The 20976-nt window shown below is 42.9% G+C and overlaps 1 protein-coding gene across 5 annotated transcripts in view; it reads right to left on the bottom strand.

Annotated features, from left to right (window-relative positions):
- Positions 1–20976, bottom strand: part of LOC147016394 (transferrin receptor protein 2-like) — a 56870-nt gene that overhangs the window by 11067 nt on the left and 24827 nt on the right. For all 5 annotated transcript variants that reach the window (XM_085847815.1, XM_085847818.1, XM_085847817.1 and 2 more), the window contains exons 4-7: positions 7033–7225; positions 6170–6310; positions 5590–5698; positions 635–757 (exon numbers count right to left, since the gene is read on the bottom strand). In XM_085847815.1, the coding sequence (XP_085703941.1) occupies positions 635–757; positions 5590–5698; positions 6170–6310; positions 7033–7225 (566 nt within the window). The remainder of the gene's footprint in view (positions 1–634; positions 758–5589; positions 5699–6169; positions 6311–7032; positions 7226–20976) is intronic.

The raw sequence follows: 20976 nt of genomic DNA, 5'->3' as shown, positions 1-20976 counted from the left end.
CAATGAGGAGGTGACTGTGTGTGCTGGTCACGTGGCATGGCAGACGTTCATATCAACTCCACTCTAGTAATTAATAACTTCACATTTCAATTCCTCGTCAGAAAGAGAAACTACTTGATAAAAGACGAGTGCGATTGAAAGGAAGTTTAAAGATGTTCATAACGAGAGGGCTTCACATGTGACCTTTTAACTTTGACCTATAATTACAAGAATGCTTCGAAATTGGCCACACACTTGATCCGTACGAGTGGAAGCTTTCATATGCCTTTAGTGGAGAATTATTTAGGACGTGTACGTAGCTAGTGCAGGTCGTTGGTCTTTGATTGCCTCATTTGTCAAAAACCTCTCACCCCTAAGGTGCTCTTTAATACACATATCCACGACAGGTGATAATCATTGTGCAGTGCGTGTTCACGACATGTTTGTGTTCAACCAGAAGGTTCGAATTGATCTATATGCCTCCCCACCCTCTGTGATTTCACTTGGCGCCGTCTTGACTTTCCGCACGTGTATTAGGACGGGAAACATGTGATTACGAGTATTAGTTACCGACGATGTGAGCACAAATTTCCTCTCTCCCTCTCCCTCAGTTAGTAAAACACAAATTGTGATGGACGAGGCACACAACACATACCTTCTCGGAATAAGAACTCTTTCCCTCTCGTACGAGGACGATGGATCCGTTAAGAGTAACACCGAGTCTCGCCAGTTGGTCGTAGTCTCGTGCAAGTCCATAGTAGGCATAGACAAGAGGGCCCTAGAACAGGAGAGTACAGGAGAGTTAAAGATCACACGCTACAGCAAATGGAGAAATAATAACCTTTACATTGTCTAAAATTACCAGTTAAACAAATTGTGCCAACATTCCACAATGCGATACCCTCATGAGTGCCAGCTAGTCATATGTGATTGAAACCTCGTGAAGGTTCCAGAGTACAAGTGCCGACAGGTCTACGTGTGATCAAAAGCTTGAGAAGGTTCCTGAATGTGAGTGCCGACTATTCACATGTAACTGAAACCTCTTGAAGATTCCTGAGTGCGAGTGCCGGCTGGTCGACGAGTGATCGAAACCTCATGAAGGTTCCTGAGTGTGAGTGCCGGCTGATTACTTGTGATCGAAACCTCATGAAGGTTCCTGAGTGTGAGTGCCGGCTGATTACTTGTGATCGAAACCTCATGAAGGTTCCTGAGTGCGAGTGCCGGCTGGTCGACGTGTGATCGAAACCTCATGAAGGTTCCTGAGTGCGAGTGCCAGCTGGTTACTTGTGATCGAAACCTCGTGAAGGTTCCTGAGTACGAGTGCCGGCTGGTCTACGTGTGATCAAAACCTCGTGAAAGTTCCTGAGTGCGAGTGCTGGCTGGTCTACGTGTGATCGAAACCTTGAGAAGGTTCCTGAGTGTTATTTTTAGATTTATCTAAACTTGCGTTTCCCTTTATATTCAAAAGATGTCTTTGTCACCAAGTGATTACAAAGGTGATGCATGACAGAAGTGATGACAACCTGTTTACAAAAGTTGCCTTTGTGTCAGATGAGCCTATCGACGGTCATGAGAGAAATTCCTTGTGATGATGATGGAGCAAAGCACAGTACACAAGGATAAACAAGGAAATTAGACACAAAAGGAGGCCATTTGGCCCATCATGGCTGTGCCATTTCAGCACCAAACCAATTTATCAACACCAGACCAAAAAAAGAAAAATGCAAAACCTATTTTTTTGTGATTTTTTGTAGTTTTTTTTCCTTTCCAGGAGAGGGGGCATGGACGAAGACAGTTCTTGGGTAAAAACACACACATCAACCACACAAGAGTTGACGAGATCCCCATCAACACTCCACACAGATGGATACAATTACCCATCAATGCTCAAGCAACCGAAGAGTCGTGCCAACATCCCCATACCACTCTGTCTCCAATACTTCCAGGTACCTATCTCCAATTCTAATTTAAACTTATCTACTTTTTCTGCTGCCTCTATCTTTCCAGGGAGACCATTCCATACATTAACTACTCTCTGAGTAAAAGACCCCTGTCGTACTACCGTCTTAACTCTCCTCTTATTCACTCTCAGGCTATGGCCCCTGGCCCTATCACTATCTACTCTGTTGAATAATTCATCTGCAAATGCTTTTGTCTACACCTTTCATTATCGTAAACATCTCTATCACATCTCCTTGTAATCATCTCCTTTCTAGCCGTCTCCTTCAACCGCTCCTTATAGCTGAGTCGAGCTAGGCCTGGAATCAATCGAGTAGCCCTAGGCTGAACCCTCTCTATGGCATCTATGTCCTTCCTGAGTTGCGGTGACCAAAACTGCACACAATATTCTAGATGTGGCCCTCACTAAATTCCTGTACAATGTTAACACCACCTCTTTTGATTTATAATTGATCCCCCTCCGAATACAACCCAAAACCCTATTTGCTTTACCTATAGCTGTCTGACACCGTGCTACCTGCTTACCTCCGATATCCATTACAAACCCCAGATCATGAACTCCTGTGTGACACGCTCCAAAATTACCCCTTACATCCTGTAATCTCTATTTTCATTGTTCTTTCCCATCCCCAACACCTTACACTTGCTCAGGTGAAATTACATCTGCCAATCTTTTGCCCAATCTATACAAGTATCAATACTTTCCTGTAACTGATCACCACCCCCTCTGCTATCCACCTCACCTCCAAGCTTTGTGTCATCTGCAAATTTGGAAGGCTTACTCTTTACCCCAATATCCAAATCGTTTATCTAAATAATGAATTGTAATGGTCCGGGTACTGACCCCTGAGGAACCTCGTGACCTACATCCTCCCAGCAAGACATCCTCCCACTCACAGCTACTCTTTGTTTCCTATCACTAAGCCAGTTTACAATCAAATTAACTACCTAACCAGCCACTCCACAAGCCCTCACTTTGGCTAACAACTTCCGATGTGGTACCTTATCAAATGCCTTCTGAAAGTCGAGATATACTATGTCCACTGCCTTTCCCTCATCCACCCAATCAGACACTGCTTCATAGAACTCTAAAAGATTTGTTAAACAGGAACTACCTTTGGTAAACCCATGATGACTACCTTTTATTGGCTTGTATTTATTGAAATGGTTCCTCATCTGGGTGGGGTTTCTCGGACCCGCTGTTCGACCTCCAACCATGAAGCCGCAAGCCACGGATAACCACGCGGCCCGACAGGTTGCTAAGCAACCACAGACATTGGTTGAAGAAGCTATACCAAGCAGGGTCCTTGTGCCCAACTATTGCGTTACCTCACCATTGGTTTAGCTACCACAACTGGAGAACCGTGCTCTCAACATCCCATCCTTATGAAGAACGGCCGAGAGAAAACGCGGGTGGGGCGTTGGCTATCTCAGAACGAATTATTGGGGGTACAATGTCCTGTCTATTTAGTATGTATGCTATATTGAACCAATGAAGGAAAACAACAATCGAGCATGTTTGCAAAGTCTACATTCTGGATTCACGTAAAAGCACGTATTTACAGGCAACAATAATCATGAGGCAAGTTCGTACAAGCACAATAATCACAAGGTAAAGAGACATCAGAAAAAGAATTGCCCTTAGCACGTAAAAGCCCCTTAAACAGTCTTACTCATGCACAAAGCACGAGACAGGCACTCCACAATCATCCAGGAAAAGTAGGGAGGAAGAAGAAGAAGAAGAAGAAGAGTTGAGGCTTATTTGCAGCCTCTTTCTTATGCTGTACAAATAGGGCAGGTTTGTGCAGATCCCAAAATGGAGGGGAGGGAAGAGCAAGGAAGAAAAGGAGGTGGTGTGTGCGTGTAATGTGTAGGGAGGTGTGTGGTGTATGCGGCGTAAGCTGAGAGGAAACGGTGTGAGGTGTGAATCAGTGCCTCGCCCATTTGGTGACGGAGGTCAATCATTGATAACTCTTTCGGAGTTGTGGAAGCTCTTTGTGCATCTCAAGTCGACGAATTAGGTGTTCATAGAGAAAGAAAGAAAAAATATTGTGCAAGTCAGTATGGATCTACTGCTGTGCGTCATGGACCTCATGGCGTTGTTTGTGCTCGGGCCTCGCCCCATGCTCGTCTCAAGAGGCTAGCGCAGCTTCTCCACACAAGCTTTCCTTCGACGAGATTCCCAACGCACACAAACAGCTCCATCACTCAGTTATTATTCCTCCCAGGCCAGGCGTGGCCTTGAGGAGGGCAGAGTTCATTTGAGCATCCTCCGACACCATGCGAGGCGTGGCTCCAGGAGGCAAGGGTTTGCCACCCGATCTCTGATCCCCCGCAGGGGTTCCTCATTGACTTGCGCTCACCAACTCTCCATGGAACGATTGTGGCAGATTTGCGGTGAAGAGCTTCTGGAATCATTGATGGCGCTGCAGCAATTTTCCTTTCTAGCGGCGCTGTTGATTATTTAATGTGTGTGCTGCCTGGCGTGTTGCGTTACATTGACCAAGTCGTGCTGTGGGAAAGGTGCGGGGGGTAGGAAAAAAAAGGGAGGGGGGATGAAATTTGCATGCGTTTGAGGACAGAAGGGATAGTGATGGATTTCAATGAAATAAGGTTCTTTAACCAATATGGGGTTTGAGAGAGGTGTAGGGTGAAGGCTTCTATGGAAGCACGGGGAATGGAGGTTCGGGAGTGAAAGGGTGAGGAATTGGGATGGACGGAGGGATAGATGGCACGATGGATTGAAAGTGGGATTGATGGATGGAAAAATGGAAATCACACAGAAGGAAAGAGCCCACACAACACATCTTCTCCGTCCCCTGCTACGAAGCGATGGGACTTGACGAAGCACACATACTAATGAACTATCAAACGAAGGGATCCATATCTGGACAGGAAAAACCTAGTAAGTCCAGATATGGGTCTAACTCAAATTTGACCAAAAACGGACTTGCTCGGTTTTGCCATCACACGGCAGAATTGTGGGTTGTGACGGCGCCAATGTGATGATTGGGCACAGAGGAATGGCGCAACCAATGAGCACACATTTCAAGGACCAGGATTCCTACATTATTCAGATTCACTCTGGGGCTCATCGACTTGTTTTACCTCGTTTTCCAAGCTGCTGATACTGTACCTTATCTTTTGAAGTTCCAAGAGATTGTGAACAAAGTGTTCAAATACCTTTCGGTAAAGCACTAAACAAACTGTGCTGGAACAAGTCTGTACAGATTTACACACAAGATAATTCACCCTCTTCAGCGAGGTTCAAAAGCCTTCGGTTGTGACTCGTCTGCTTGTCTCTCCATTCTCTCAAGACAAGACTAAATGGACAGGGTTTGTCAAAATGTACGACTTGATACAAGTTTATGGCAAATGGTTCTTCTGTTTAGTGATGTGCTGTGTATTGTAAACCAACTGTGTTTAACCTTTCGGAATAAAGACCTGACTTACAGAGGGCAATAGGGATAAGCAAACTGCACGAGTGCAGCCGAGCATCAAAAACACCCCAATCAAAATGAGCGTGTGTGGTTGTCATCGTTCATTACAAAAACTTAAACTAGTAGCCAGACTGACGGCTGTTTTTGCCTTTGAGGCCTCCACTACAGCCGTCAGGTGATCATACTTGGCTCGAGAGGCTGTTCCACCCACCTCCGCACTTCCACTTGCGCTATATGGACAGAAGGCCCATTCGGTCGACGTAAACACCTCATCGGAGTGGCCACCAGCTCGAATCAACTGCACGTCATTGGGCTTTTGCCTGCACATACCAACAAACATGTCGAATCAAAATCATGATTGGCTGGTTTAATGCTCCCCTCTGAACCCATGACTCATCGTGTTGGGATCCCAGGTTCAGATCCCATATCTGTTAATGTCCTCGTAATTCTTGTTTTAACAAAAATAACATATCAACGAATGTCTTTGTCTGAGGCTCTCCACGAGTCTTAGAAGAATGTAAAAATAAAATTGGTGTCAGAAGGTGAAAAACAAAAAAACCAAAAGCATTTGCAGACACACGTCTTCCGGTTCCACTGCACAGACAAACTGGATTGCGTACCTGGAGCATTTCATCCAATCAAAATCTGGCATGTGCGACGCATCACAGGTTCACTGATTATTGATTGGAGGAATGTTCTCAGCGCAGCCAGTCGGCCCATGCAGTGGAAACGGGCCATGAGAAAATAAGGCAATCAAACCAGCAGGTGAGAGAGGTAGGATGCGGACTCACGGATCGGGAAAAGGCAGCGCTACGTAATGCGTGTCGACACGCACATGCTCCAACCCAAAACGTTTGAACGAGTCGAACACAAATTGTGCAGCTTCATGGTTCGCAACGGAGCCTGGGAGACGAATGCCTGCACCAATCCGCCTACCACCAAGGGGACATGTAAAAGAACCAGACCAGTGAGACACAGGTGAAACTTCCACATTTTCTGATGTTTTGGTTGAGCAAAGAATAAATGATTCCACAAAGATGAAACGAGGAGATAAAAAGGGGATTTTAAGCACTCTTTGAACCAAATACATTCGTGTTGATCAGATAGTCGATATGTTTCGTTCACAAAAAAGGGTAATAGGAAATGTACAAGTAAAATATGCTATGCTTAAGCAAAAGGCCACATGTTCAATTTGAATTGGCCCAAAGATGACAAACCCCCCCCCCCCACCTCAAGGATGATTAGAATTAGTCCAAGGATGATGACCCCCCCTCAAGGATGATTAGAATTGGCCCAAGGATGATGAACCACCCCCCCCCACCAAGGATGATTAGAATTGGCCCAAAGATGATGAACCCCCCCCCCCAAGGATGATGAGAAATGGTCCAAGGATGATGAACCCACCCCCACAAGGATGATTGGAATTGTCCCCAGAATGATGAACCCCTCAGGATGATTAGGATTGGCCGAAGGACGATGAACCCCCAAGGATAATTAAAATTGGCCCAAGGTTGGATAGCTTCTTTGTAAATGGGATTTGCTCATCAAAATTGTCGGCCTCTAGGTGGCGTGAGGGGCACTTCCTGCTGGTATGTAAAGAAGAGAAGAAACAAGCAAAAGTAACTAACTTTGTGGAAAGAGATGAGATGCATACCGCAAATATGAAGTAAGCTGAGAGTCTGACCAATGAGCGGAGAAGGCTTCTGCAAGGTCTTCATAAGTGGCCCTCGTCTCCTCGTCCCATTGCATTTTCTTAACATGCGTCGTGGTCATTGTGGGTTGAGGGCAAGAGGGCATGCCGGTCACGGGTGTACGAGTACGGAACGCCAGGCACCCCAACGCAAATCCTATACACGTGCCACACGAGGACAATAACGATTATGACAACCAATCATGATAACCATAATTATATAATCATGTACGTTTGTATTTGTCAGAGTTAGTTTGATTTTACTCAATTCAAGTGGAGGAAAACTATAAAAAGCACAAAACACACAAAATGAATAAAGAAAAGTTTGCAAAGTGAGCGAGGGTGTACAGAGGTGGACCTTTTCCCCATTTGGAGACTAACTGAGGGTAGAACGGCAATTAAAGCATCAGAAGGTATATTAAAGAGCGTGATCAGTGTGACAGCGACTCAAAGTAAGCATGTTTAGTGATAGCAATCTGGTGCTTAGTAACGTAACATAGGTTTGTCTTGGCCTGGATTTGATGTATTGATTAATAACATGGAATTGAAAAACGCCGTCCTGGTGTCGTCCCAGTGGTGGTGCTGCATCACGAAACACCATCATGCACCAAGACTTTTGGATGGTAACTCGCTCCGAATCAGCGTACAAATCCGGCCTCGTTCTGAACAAGTACACACTCTACATCATATTCTTATCCAGACTCGTACATGTTGTCCTCACAAACTCAACCAACCATCGTTCAAGTTTGGACGAGAAGCTCAACTCCACATCGCTGATCTTAGTTGATATAGGAATGTGCCTGGACCTGTGGTGAGGGACAGCTCACATCAAATATAAATTAAACACTCCCACACTGCTCCCCTCTACAAACATCAGAGGTCTGCGTGATAACTTCACAGATCTGTCCATGCAGGCCGCTGCAGCCATCCCATTAATAGCACGTCTAATGGAAATGTTCCTTTCACAGGATGTCCCGGGACTCTTGTGTGCATCTCCAAAGTTGTCGTCTCCTCTGCTCTGACAGGCCTGATTCCGTAACTGGTGGTGGTGTTGCTGTGTATCTTCAGCCCTCCTTTCCCCACACCCTCAAGCATCACTACCAACCCTGGAGATTACATTTCATTTTGTGTGCCTCTTTGCAACAACATCGTTTTTATTGAGGTCTACCACCTACCAGCCCCCCTCCCTGTCCCTCCCCCCCCCCCCAACTCGAATGATTCCACGTGGTGGCGCCTTCTGCAAACATTGACATTCTTTACTCACTCCTGTTCATTCACTCTCCCAAATCTGTGGAACTTTTAATTGCCACCATACCAGCTGGCTTGTTGTTTATTCACAAACTTCAATACATGGTGCAGCAGCAAAGTCATTTCGTGAAATGATGACTTGCAAATCTCTATTACCCAACACAAATCTCCCCAAATGGCCACCATTCATTGCTGGATCATGTCACATCAGACATTGTCATACTCCTCTCGGTTCTTTTGGCCATGTCTTGGTACAAAAGTGTGCATCACTTTGTCAATTAGAGAACCCACAATGGGGCACACTTGTATGTCAACTTATTAAAGCTTGTAACACTGGCCAAAAATCTTACTCCCTCTGGTCAAGACTGGTTCATGACTACATCAGCTCCTATCATTGACTGCTTCTGGAATTTTTTGTACAACTGACTCATTTCTCTTCTTCTTGAGTTGATCATACACTGTATTCAACTTTTCTGTCCCATCATCTCACACCGATTGCAAGAAGACAACTTGGATTCTCCTCCTGGAAGTCTCTCCGCATAACTCGAAACCATTGTGGATCTGTCCTACGAAGAGTCAGGGCCCAACATCAGGCTCACCTGGGATCCAAATCCTCCAGCCTCTCACCATCCTCAAGATCTGGTTGGGTCTGTGTCTGATAAGGCAATCCCCTTCCATAAGGATGGAGTTATGCTGGACAATTCTCAAGAAAAATCTGACTTCTTGAACTCTGTGTCCACTCAAAAGGCAAAGGTCATAAATCTGTTCCTTCCTGTTCCCACCCTTTCCACCAATACAGAAGGTTCCTGACAGTATATGGACTTATCCCCTGCCATAATGAGGTGGTTTACTGACCAAAAACCTTACCCTTACAAAACTAACATCCGATCTTGGTCATATCCGACCACATTTCCACCCAAAATCACTCCAGGTGCACAGGTTCCTCAAGAACACATCACCAACGAAACTTGAAATCTTGAAAAATAATATATTTAAGCCGACAAATTCAAAATACGAGAGAGAGAAGTCTGTTAACGTTGGAAGTTATACCAGAAGCGAACGTGAAGGTAATATAATGTGAATTTCAGTGGAGTTGCCAGGTGGTGCTCTTTTGTTTTGTCAAAATGGGTGCAATTATAATTATAATTCAATTATATAATTGAACAGTTGTCATAAATTCAAAATATTCGTATTGTTTCTTTATATTATAGAAAAACTGCTTAAAACAAACTCCTAATACCAACAGTAGTTAAGTTATTCATGTGTTACAGTTATAGGAACCGTAAGCATCCAAACATACAGTTGTCCCAAAGTCAGTTATGCCGTTAAGCATATGTGTAGACAGATCCCTTCCTTGTGTTTTGTGGGAAGACACTAGGGTGTGTTGCGATGTTTTTTTAGTTAGGGTAATAAATCTTTATATCCCATCCCCCATCACGATCCACTGTCCACCTGCGTCTCAGGAGCCTGTGTTTCCGAGGCAAAATCTTGCAGCAGTTCCAGTTCCTCGGCTTCCCCAAACGTTCCGATTTCTTCTTGGCTCTACCACCGTTCACCTTCCTCAAACACGCGTGGAGTGGGCAGGCTTTCCCGGCCTGGCCGAGATCCCACCCAGAAAGGGGCGGACCCATGAAGGACCTGTCCAATCGGGACTCTTGGTATTTCATTATAATTTTGCGCGCATTGACTGTGGGACTCAGGTAAAGGTTGGAAACAGGGTTTATTTTAAGGAAATTTTTGAACTGCACAAATCTTTAAGGCAGGTGCCATGGCCCAGTGTTTGAGATTCTCTGAGTCTGAGAAGCATTTGTAATGGCTATTTTTTTAACATTTTATAGATCTTAAGTTCCTTTGTATCCTTTGACAAGGTACACAACACAGGATGCCTCACTGGAGTCTATAAAATTAGTATAATTAGCTAAAAGTATAACCGTAAATATCCAAGTGCATTCAAAACGCGCAGAAATTTGGAACAGCCTTGCTAACTACTCAATGTCTCATACGCTAGTCGCCCAAAGCTGCGCATGAATTATTAGGTGAGTGCCTGTTTACAGAACCGTCGCTCAGATGATCACTGGCAGAGCCTGCAGGCCTAGCCTTGCGGTGCTGGTTTATCAAGCAGAGTAACCTATTAATGGTCTGGCAAGTATTTTTTAAAACCTAATGTAGTTGAAAATATCCCAGTAGATCTATTCCATAATTCCATATTGTTGATACAATGTTGATGAAACTCATATGACACTAGAGTCTAGATCTAGGCCTACTTAGTCATGTTCGTGCCTGTGAAATCTGTGGAGGGGAGACCGGGGCAATTGTAACACTTTTGTATATTCTGTCATAAACTGTCTTTAAATAGTGAACTGCTAATCACAACATACAGCATCTGACATCTGTTAACTCATTCCGTACCAATTTAACATTTATTAATTAATTTTATGTGTTTGCAATATTACATAATTAGATATACGTGCCACTTCATTATTATTAGGATTCTAACTGTAAACACATACTTATCGAAATAACTAAGCTTAGGGACTGCTGTCTGTCTGTGTGCAATGGCTTCCAGATTCATAACAATATCACCTTCGACTTTGGAACCATAACAGGCAGCAATGAAGGTAGTTGCCTCAGATATCATCTTTTCCTCGTCTGCTTCCAGCTGACCAAGTAAGGTGGGATGATGTCCACCCATTAGTACCTTCAGTGCTGTGGCCTTTCCAATGCCAAACAAATATGACATAGTATCGCATCCGGTCAGAGCATGTACAGCAGGCAGATATTTGGCGATGCTTTTGTGTTTCAGTGCTGTTTGGCGAATGTCTACGTTCGCCCTCCCAGCACACATACTCTCCATGCTGACATCCACAGTCATCTTTTCCTCGAGGTAAAAATGAATCAACAGGACAAAGACATCTGTATCGTCGCAGACCACTTTGATGTGTGAGTCACCACTGACACCTGACACAATTCTAACTAAGTGATGGATGATGATGACATCTGCTTCTTCATGGTGTGTTTTCAGATCCTGTCTCTGGAGAGTGGAATTGTTCCATACTTTTACTGGTGTAGGATCTTTTCCGGTGATCACCAGTTTGGTCTGGTTGTCCACAATGTGGGTCATCAGATACTGACAGATCAAATTATCAGTTGTACTTTGTTGTCGGCTACATTTAGGACCACTTTTTGCGCTGGAAGTGTTGTGTGTAAGTTGAGTTGATGTTTTCGACTTGAATCATGACCTGCGCGACTGGATCTTGTCATTTGTTTTGTGCTGATTTTGATGTACATGTCGAAAATCAGGTATACGTCACAACACTCCAGGTGGTATTTATGGTTCCCATGAAGTTGATCACATAATCCTCAACTGTACCATTTGTGGGCCAATGTACAGTCCATAACATGGCGCATCCATCGATTATGACAGCATCTGGAACACCTTGGATTCGACTTGATTGCTCAACTTGGAGTTTCGTCTTCAGGATTGCTTTCGACTGAGCACGCATCGCACCGCTCTCATCAAACAAGGAGGCTGGGGCAGGGGACAGTTCGTAAGAGAAGACATCCTTGATATCAATATCCCTGTATTGTTGAAGACATATATATTAGGCCTACGCATTATTAGGCCGACGCATTATTATTCCTACGCTCGTTCATCCCCAAGACGTAAACAAAAATCAGCTGTTTTTTTTTTTTAACAAGTCTAACGTGTATAGATAGTGGATATCTTTGCTAGATTTTCAAAGTCCCTAATGGAATTTGCCAAGAATGGGATTGTGTCTGGATCTAGTGTCCAAAGTAAGCCACTTGATGCAGAAACTAGGTGGATTGTCAAGCTTTTTTCACACTTCCGGTCTGAGAACTCGACAGCTGAAATAATTAGCCAGTACAAATGATCTTGCATGTCTGACCCTTTCAAAAGTATTTGAAGTTCGTTGGAGTGAGTACACATTTTCCCTGGTGAATTCTGTTCTAGAATCATGGCATGCATTATTAGTACTTTATATGCAACAGTCTCATGACAAACAAGCCAAAGGATTTGAAACTCTCCTGACAAACAAAACAAACCTAGAATTGCTTGCATTTATAGCTGATGTGCTGGCAGTGTTTTCAAGATTTCAGAAGAAAATACAATCTGATAATGTCACACTGCTCGACATTCAACGAGAGGTGACACTTGTGAAGACAAGTATTAGCAACCTCCAGAAGACACCTCTTTTAGGGGGTTGGGTGTCTCGTCGAAACTGATCAGAGATCCTTCTATATGCTGAAAGGAATTAAGCCAACTGGTGATGAATCAAGGCGGAGAAGAGGTCATCATCTTTTTGTTACAGACAGACGCAATTTATCGGAAATCAAGGTTGAGGTCACAGAAGCACTAAAATAATTTTTAACTCAACGGTTTGGCACTGACAATGAGTGTTTGGAAACTTTGGCTCCTTTTCTCAAATTTCAAAAGGATGCAAACCTCGAGGCAGTCCACAAACTTGTGTCCAGATTTAGATCTTATGGCTTTGGGCATGGAGTACAATGATTTCACAGAGTCGGGGCAATTCTCTAACCTAACCCTGTCAAAAATAATCAGCCAGCTTTTAGCTGCAGGTGGGCACTACGTTACTTTGGCCAGAGTTTATGCCAGAATTTTAGCAGCAAAGCCACATTCAGCAGATGTGGAGAGACTTATCAGCTCCAGCAATTCACTGAAAAGCATAGACCGCTCAAGAATGTCATTAGAGACAGAATTATTATTTATACGTCCATTACAATATGTCTGCAATTGACTTGTGGGATCCACGGCCTGCTGTTCTCACCTGGCTTTCCACAAAGGCACGTCGAACAAGAGAAGTAACCAAAGCAAAGGAACAAAATTACTTTAAAGGTGTATTCTCTGAAGCGCAGAAAATAAATGCTGATGACAGTCTTGATGCAGAATCAGATACAGCTGAACCACCATTGAAAAAAAGATGTTTTTAGATTATGTGCTAGATACAACTTTGCAAATCTTGCATTTATGAAAGTTTCACTGTTTTAGCCATCTTTTACCATGTACTGTTTGACACAAAATGTAAATCAAAGTACAATTCAGCATGTGTAAGACTAAAAAGATATATCTAGTCATATAAACACAGTGTTTTATGTTTTAACCATCTTAGTATTTGACAAAAAATTTAAAACAAAGTACTAATCAGCATACATTTGTGTATGTAAAATTAAAAATATACTTCTTGTCATATAAACAGTAAATAAGGTACTTTTGCTTTTCAGTATCATGGTCATGCATTGACTTCTTGTTTCTTTATACGACATTGGAGTTATAAATTTTAGTACTGTACAAAATTGGATTAAGAACTGCACAAATTGATTTAGAACTAAGAACTGCACAAATTGATTTAGAACTGCACAAGTAGGGGTCTACTGCACGTTAAAATAAACCCTGGTTGGAAAATAACATCGGTTTAATGGAAATATTGATTTTTGAAGCTATTATCACTAGAAGTTGTTTAATTATCTTTTGTTTAGAATTTTATTGTATTGTTCATTTTTTATATTCTATTTGCACTGATTATACTATATACAGTTCAAATATTAACTCAAACATTACAAATAAGCATTATTTCAGTCCATCATTCCAGGGTTATGGAATTTATATTAATTATTTTTATCTCTAATTTACAGATGGCGAAGCGAGGCCAAATGGACAAGTTTATCAAGCCGAGATATCCGGTTGCTGACCACACAAATAATTCTGAATGAGATTACAGCAATATAAATGAAGCTGAAGTATTGCAGGCAAAAATAATTTGTACTCGCTTTACTCGGAAATATGACTCCTCATACATTCAATTCGGTTTTGTAGCCACAAATGATGGGGGAGTGCCAAAACCGCAGTGTGTTATTTGTGGAGATGTGAATTGGCTAGCCAAGCTGGCTTATTTTGGCTGATATCTTTGTCTTCTTTAATGATCTCAACACCTCCATGCAGGGAAGGATGGCTTCGTGTATTACAATGGCAGACAAGATTGACGAAACAAAAACGAAAGCGAGAAGCATGGAAGAGTCGCGTGTCAAGAGATTGTTATGACATGTTTCACCAATTATCGGCAGTCATCGCTGATGCAGGAGAAGACCTTAATGTTACATCTCAACGAAATGTCATCAGAGAACACTTGACGGATTTGGCAGAACGTTTTCAGCATTACTTTCCAGAAGAAGAAGATCCATGGAAAGGGAATGAATGGATCCAAAATCTGTTTATGCCATTGAGAGATGACTTAGGTGACACTATGGAGGATAAATTGTTGGAGCTGTCTGCTGATGAAGGATTGAGGAGAAGTTTTGAAACGACAACAGCACTTGCTTCTTTTTGGATAAAAGTGAAAGCAGAATATCCTGAGCTTACGGAAATTGCTCTGAAAACTCTTCTCCCATTTTCTTCAACCTACCTCTGCTTCTCAACCATGAGCATCATTAAGACAAAGTACAGGAATAGTGTGGAGAATCATTCTCCATTGCGCGTGGCACTGTCCTCAATTGAACCACGATTGGATAAGCTGACAAAGAAGAAGCAGGCTCACCTTTTGCATTAGTAAAAGTTAAGGATTTAACATGCTGACATTTTCAAAGTTGTCTTCAATGTAATGTTACACATTTCCTTTCAATGTCTTTATTCACTGGCGTTTAAGATAACGAAAATATATAATTTTTTCACCCCACCTTATTCATTATAATTTTTCATTTTATTACTTATATACCGGTATACATATGTTTATAATAACTATGTATGAAGGCTTTGCAAGTTTGATTTTTTTATATATCTCTTAATATTGTAAGACTGCATTACTCGTTTACAAAATATACATAAAACTAGAGGGGGAGCACTCGGTAGAGTGCAAAACCTCCGCCGCCAATACTGCGAGGTCACTCAAGTGAACCTGATATCCTATTCATTCAATTTGAGGTCAACAGTGCTCACAGAGTTACAGTTTGCAACTTTCCCTTTTACATAGTCAATTCATTCGTCAAAACTAGATTCCTCGAGACAGAAATTGATTTTACGTGGGTATATCCGCCTGAAGTTCCAAAATCAACCACAATTATAATTTTGGCATGTTTTTTTAGTTGGAAATCACTAATAACATGTAGATATGCAAAAAAAAAAAAAAAAAAAAAAAAAAAAATCGAAATTTTCTTGAAAAAAAAAAGTTGCAAAATTTTCTAAGTTTTTTTCTCCAACAATTTTTTATTTTTTTTTTGGTTGGAAATCACTTAAAACATGGAGAAATGCAAAAAAAAAAAAAAATATATTCAAAATGGCCAAAACGGATCACAGTCTACTGAACCACGATTGAATAAACTAAATGAGATCGACGCACATGTAGAAATGCCCAAAAAAAAAAATCTATTTTTTTGAAAAAAAAGTTGCAAACTTTTGTTTTTTTTTTTCTCTAACAATTTTTTTTTTGGTGGGGGGGTTGGAAATCACTTAAAACATGTAGAAATGCAAGATCAAAAATTCAAATATTTTTTCAAAATGGCCGCCATAGCGGCCATATTGGACTTTGGACCAAGTCAAAAATCTAACGGCATGATCCATGGACCATACCTAATCCCCCCCACCAAGTTTAGTCGATATCCGTCGAGGAGTTTTTCCGGAATACTGTTCACAAACAAACAAACAAAAAACAAGCAGTCATAGACTGGTACTTACGAAATAGTCAACTTGACCTCTGACCTTGTCTAATAAAAGCTGTCTCGAGAGAAGGTCACGACGCAAACCAGAAGTTTCTACGATGATTCTGTACCAAACCATCATAAATCGAATGTTTGACTTCACTGTGACCTTGACCTTTGACCGATTTTGACCAAAATCTAATCAGCGCGAGCCATCACCCTCCTGAATCACGTGGTCTAATTTGACATTGGTAGTAGCTTATTCCGTTCTCGAGTTATAACTTTTTTTTGGATGTTTGACCTCACTGTGACCTTGACCTTTGACCGATTTTGACCAAAATCTAATCAGCGCAAGCCATCACCCTCCTGAATCACGTGATGCAATTTGACATTGGTAGCAACTTCCGTTCTCGAGTTATCGTGCCTACAAACAAACAAACAAACACACAAACAAACACACAGAAACGGAACTGATCAATATACTTCCGAAATCTTTAGATTTCATAAGTAACAAGCAGTCATAGACTGGTACTTACGAAATCGTCAACTTGACCTCTGACCTTGGCTAATAAAAGCTGTCTCTCGAGAAGGTAGCGACGCAAACCAGAAGTTTCTACGATGATTCTGTACCAAACCATCAAAAATCATAACGTCGACCGAAGCAAAAATCTCCATTTCTCCATGCAATTATTTAATATTATTTTATCAAAGTCACAAAACCGTAATATTCGGCCATCCACCAACAATCTTTACATAATCCGACAGCTTAGCGAGTCAGGCATGCGACGATAACCTTTATTGGGATAAAAAATGACTTTTAAACACCATCTTTATCGAAAACACCGTCAGCACGCACACGCAAAACCTTTACATGACTCAACGACGCATCTGCTCGAGCGCGCTGCACCACGTGACGAGCCGTGAGTGAAATATTTTTTATACAATCTTAAAACGTCTCCAAAACATCCGATTTTTACCAGAATTTCGACAACGGAGTGTTAAGCGTCCTAAGCGATCGCAAAAACCGAAGACAAAATTAAAATCGAAGTTAAAACAAACTCGTAATGTCGAGCGAAGCAAAAATACTCCATTTCGCCACATGAATTTACGGAATTATGTTTGACCTCACTGTGACCTTGACCTTTGACCAATTTTGACCAAAATCTAATCAGCGCTAGCCATCACCCTCCTGAAACACGTGGTGTAATTTGACATTGGTAGCTTCTTCCGTTCTCGAGTTATCGTGCCTACAAACAAACACACACACACACACACACACACACACACACACACACACACACACACACACACACACACACACAAACAAACACACAAACAGATGACAGAAGTCATCAATATACTTACGAAATCTTTAGATTTCATAAGTAACAAACAGACAGGGGTGAAAACAGTAACCTCTGTCCATCTTTGATGGCGGAGGTTAAAAATGTGTCAACTTTTATTATATTTTTCCAGTATAAATTAATATCACTACGGATGTTCAAACAATATTTTCTCGGATCATAAACAAATAATAATATGGCACAAATATGGTACCGGTCCCTGGCAAATTGGAAAAAAAACCTGCCGGTCTGCCACATCAGATAGTTTGAGAAGCGCTGCTCTGGGGGACAGAGTATGAGGTCTTGCATTGAATGCATTAAATCATACAGCTCAATGAAGCTGGTTAATTTTGATACGTTCCTAAATTTTTTATTCACTCGATATAATTCTCCAAACAGTAGAAAAAGATGTTTAATGCTTTGGAAATTTCACATTTTATTGTTTATGAATGGCAGAGGAAAAATAGCCTTGCTTGCTTAAAGTAAATAGGTATATAGGCTTAGTTATAAGACTCGTTATTTCTTTAAATTATTGATTTCACTACAGCTTTCGACACTTATTTATTCCGGACGATATCTGATCCTCAAAACCAAAATAATATTTCCATGATATACTTTAGTCTGTGAGAGTCCTTTAATTAATTTAATTGTGAGAGTATGATGAACAGGCATTCGATAATGATTGAGAAAAAGGTAAAAAAAAAACTAGTGTTAAGAAATCATTGCAGCCTGTTTCAAGTAAAGACTTGGTTGAGCAGGCCAAAAAACATGGCGGCTGAAGACCCGAGCGAGGTTACCCGGGAAATGCCTTAAGATCCCAGAGAGTGTGGTGGCTGGGGATCGCCTTACGAAGGATATTTTGTAGTTCTGGAGAACACACACAAACACACACACTTATTAGCATCTACATACATACATATATATATATATATATATATATATATATATATATATATATATATATATATATATATATATATATATATATATATATATATATTGTTGCGGAAATGGCCCTTAGTGTGTTATTAAATGTAGGATTAGCCCAGATCCCCCATTAAATGCATGTTTAGCCAGGTTGTTCGGTAATAGGACGTTACATGTGTGTCGGGAGGTGTAGCAGGCTGTTCATTGTTCGTGCAGTGTTAGGGTTAGGGTTAGTGCAGTGTTAGGCAGTGGTGGTGCAGTGTTAGGGTTCGTGCAGTGTTAGGGTTAGGTTCGTGCAGTGTTAGGCAGTGGTGGTGTACCGAGAGGTGCTTCTTCTTCCTTCCCCTCTCCGGATTATAGTCCCCGCCCGGCGCTCTGAGAGTGTCAGTCGGCTTCGAGAGAAGCGAGCGCCGGGAAGGGAAGGTGGAACTGAGAGCACAGAGGTGGGGCGCGACCGGCTGTACAAGGAACGGCTGTGTCTGTTTGCAATCGGCTTTCGTGAAGAGCGGGCCGAAAGAAAGACAAGGAAGGGATGGCAAGAGGTCTGTCTGCCATCGGCTGGAGGAGAAACTGCTAGCGTCGGTCGGCGATCTGCTGAGGGAGTAACTGAACCTGAGGGTTAGTCGGCGATCTGCCGAGGGAGTAACTGAGTCTGAGTGTCGAGTGAGGGTCTGCTGTATAGAAACGACTAGTGGGAGGCTGCAATCTGCTTCGAGAGGAACTGGCTGCTGTGTGAGTCGGCGATCAACTTTATGAGGTCATCGACAGGTTCAACCTGCATCGAACCACAGAGCCTCTGTCCTTACTCACCTCATGGCTCGACGACATCTTGTAATCCCGTTGATCCGCCTGCGGAGCCCAACACCCTGATTTGGCCTGATCTGGTGATCAGGCGAGGCCTGGATTCGTATGCTGGACCTTGTAAAAAGCCAGCTGGAGCACACCGTGGACCTTCCGCTCTTGTGCCGTCGACCTTACGGGGGCTGAACACGCCGAGGCTGTGTGCGTGGGCGGTGCGACAAAAGGAGGACGACGCCACCATTTTGCCACACTGCATGCTCGAGCTGGGTGCTCGAATCCATTGACATCGGCTTATCACGAGCCACATTCGTGCCTTTGACGCTTTTCCTCATCCATGAGGCATCACCAAGTACTCTGACTTGTCTGCATGTTGTCCGTGTCTTGTCTGCATGTTGTCCGTGTCTTGTCTGCATGTTGTCTAAGGTTTATCTCACTTGAGTTCCCTTCAAAACCCGTAATCCGTAGCTCCCGAGTTAAGAACGGGTTATGTATTAATTATAACATTGTCGTGAATGCTTTGCTTGTGTTGTTTTCCCTGATGTGTCCCCAATAAATCTGGCTGAGTTATACGAGATTTGCCGCCTTGAATTTATTTGTGCCGCGCCGAGGAACGATCCGCTCAATTTGGATATAAAACCCAAACGGGCTACGGACTGGCAGACTCCGCTCGGTCTCTGACAAATCCAGTCTGTAGCCGGGGTCTATTCCCCTAGCTGGCAAGGCACAGGTGTATTTTGGTATCGTGATTTGAGGTGCGTAACCCGAGACCTGTGCCGAGCCAGCCGGCATTATAACCCCGGAGACGGTGGTGCTGTTAAGTGACGCCGAATCGTCAACATTTGGCTGTCAAGAGTCGGGTGCGAATCCCGACACCGCTGAATCCTAAACAATATATATAGTTACGGGTGTGGGGGTAGGTGGAGGAATTTCACAGGAAAGTGAGGATTGAATAGAGTTGTTTGATCCGTGGACGTGTAGGAGACATCTTGATGTAATCAAGTCGGGACCTGGGAGCTTAAGTTTCACGTATCACCACACGGGGGGTAGTGTGGTGTTAATTTGATAGGGATTAAGGATAAGTTCCCCCCGGATGTGATTGCCCCCTGTGACCTATTCCAACATTTATGCATTTACAATCGAGCCAGACGTGCCAAGCAGGGTGAGGCCCCACCTTCCCGGGCTTCGTGTGAGCAAGCCACGCCCCAGAGGTGGAACGGTTGTTTGGGTTGACGTCAAAGAGAGATAGAGAAGCGAGGAGGTGGTTGGCTTGGTTGGTTGAGTTTGGAGTGAGGGACGCACGCGGTCGAGAGAAAATGGGGCGAGGAGATGGCCTATAAGAGAACAGGGCTTTATGGCTGGCTTTCCTTTGACGCGTGAAGAAGACGGCACGATTCTCGCATTCGTGCTGAGGTGAACTGGCTCGCGTACTGAGCAAGACGTTGGCCATTGACTGTTCGGCTGAGCCATGTAGTGCATACGTTTCTGAGGAGAGAAGGAGAGTGTGCCTCGTGGCCTGGTCACTGGGCCTCAGAAATTGTCTCGTCGTGTGGGCCATCGTTGTGAACAGACCGGGTGCAGGAGAGGAACGGCCGGGATATTCGCTTGTGAGAAAAAGCAACACGCGGTTCGTGAGCCCTGACATCAAATACCGTCTCCGAATTGCTTTCTGTGTGTTCCCCGCCGTGAGAGACAACGCAGTTCAATCGTCAAGTCCGAGAAGAACACTTCTGGACCCAAAGCTAAGTTCCAGAATAAAGAGAGGATTTCATTGTATTTAGTTTACCCTTGTCAGTATTTAAGTCTGTGTGTTGAGACTCCTCAACTTTAGGTTCAATGTATCTCAATGTCATTAATGTATTAATGGTTTAATATAATTATTACCCTTGCCGAAGGATTCGGAGAGGATATTGTATTTGGGTCC

The sequence above is a fragment of the Eptatretus burgeri genome, chromosome 11, assembly GCF_056783735.1.
Source record: "Eptatretus burgeri isolate ZD-2024b chromosome 11, Ebu_testis_v1, whole genome shotgun sequence".
Classification (NCBI taxonomy): Eukaryota; Metazoa; Chordata; class Myxini; order Myxiniformes; family Myxinidae; genus Eptatretus; species Eptatretus burgeri.
The sequence above is the reverse complement of the archived record's forward strand: the minus strand, read 5'-3'. Positions and strand labels throughout refer to the sequence as shown.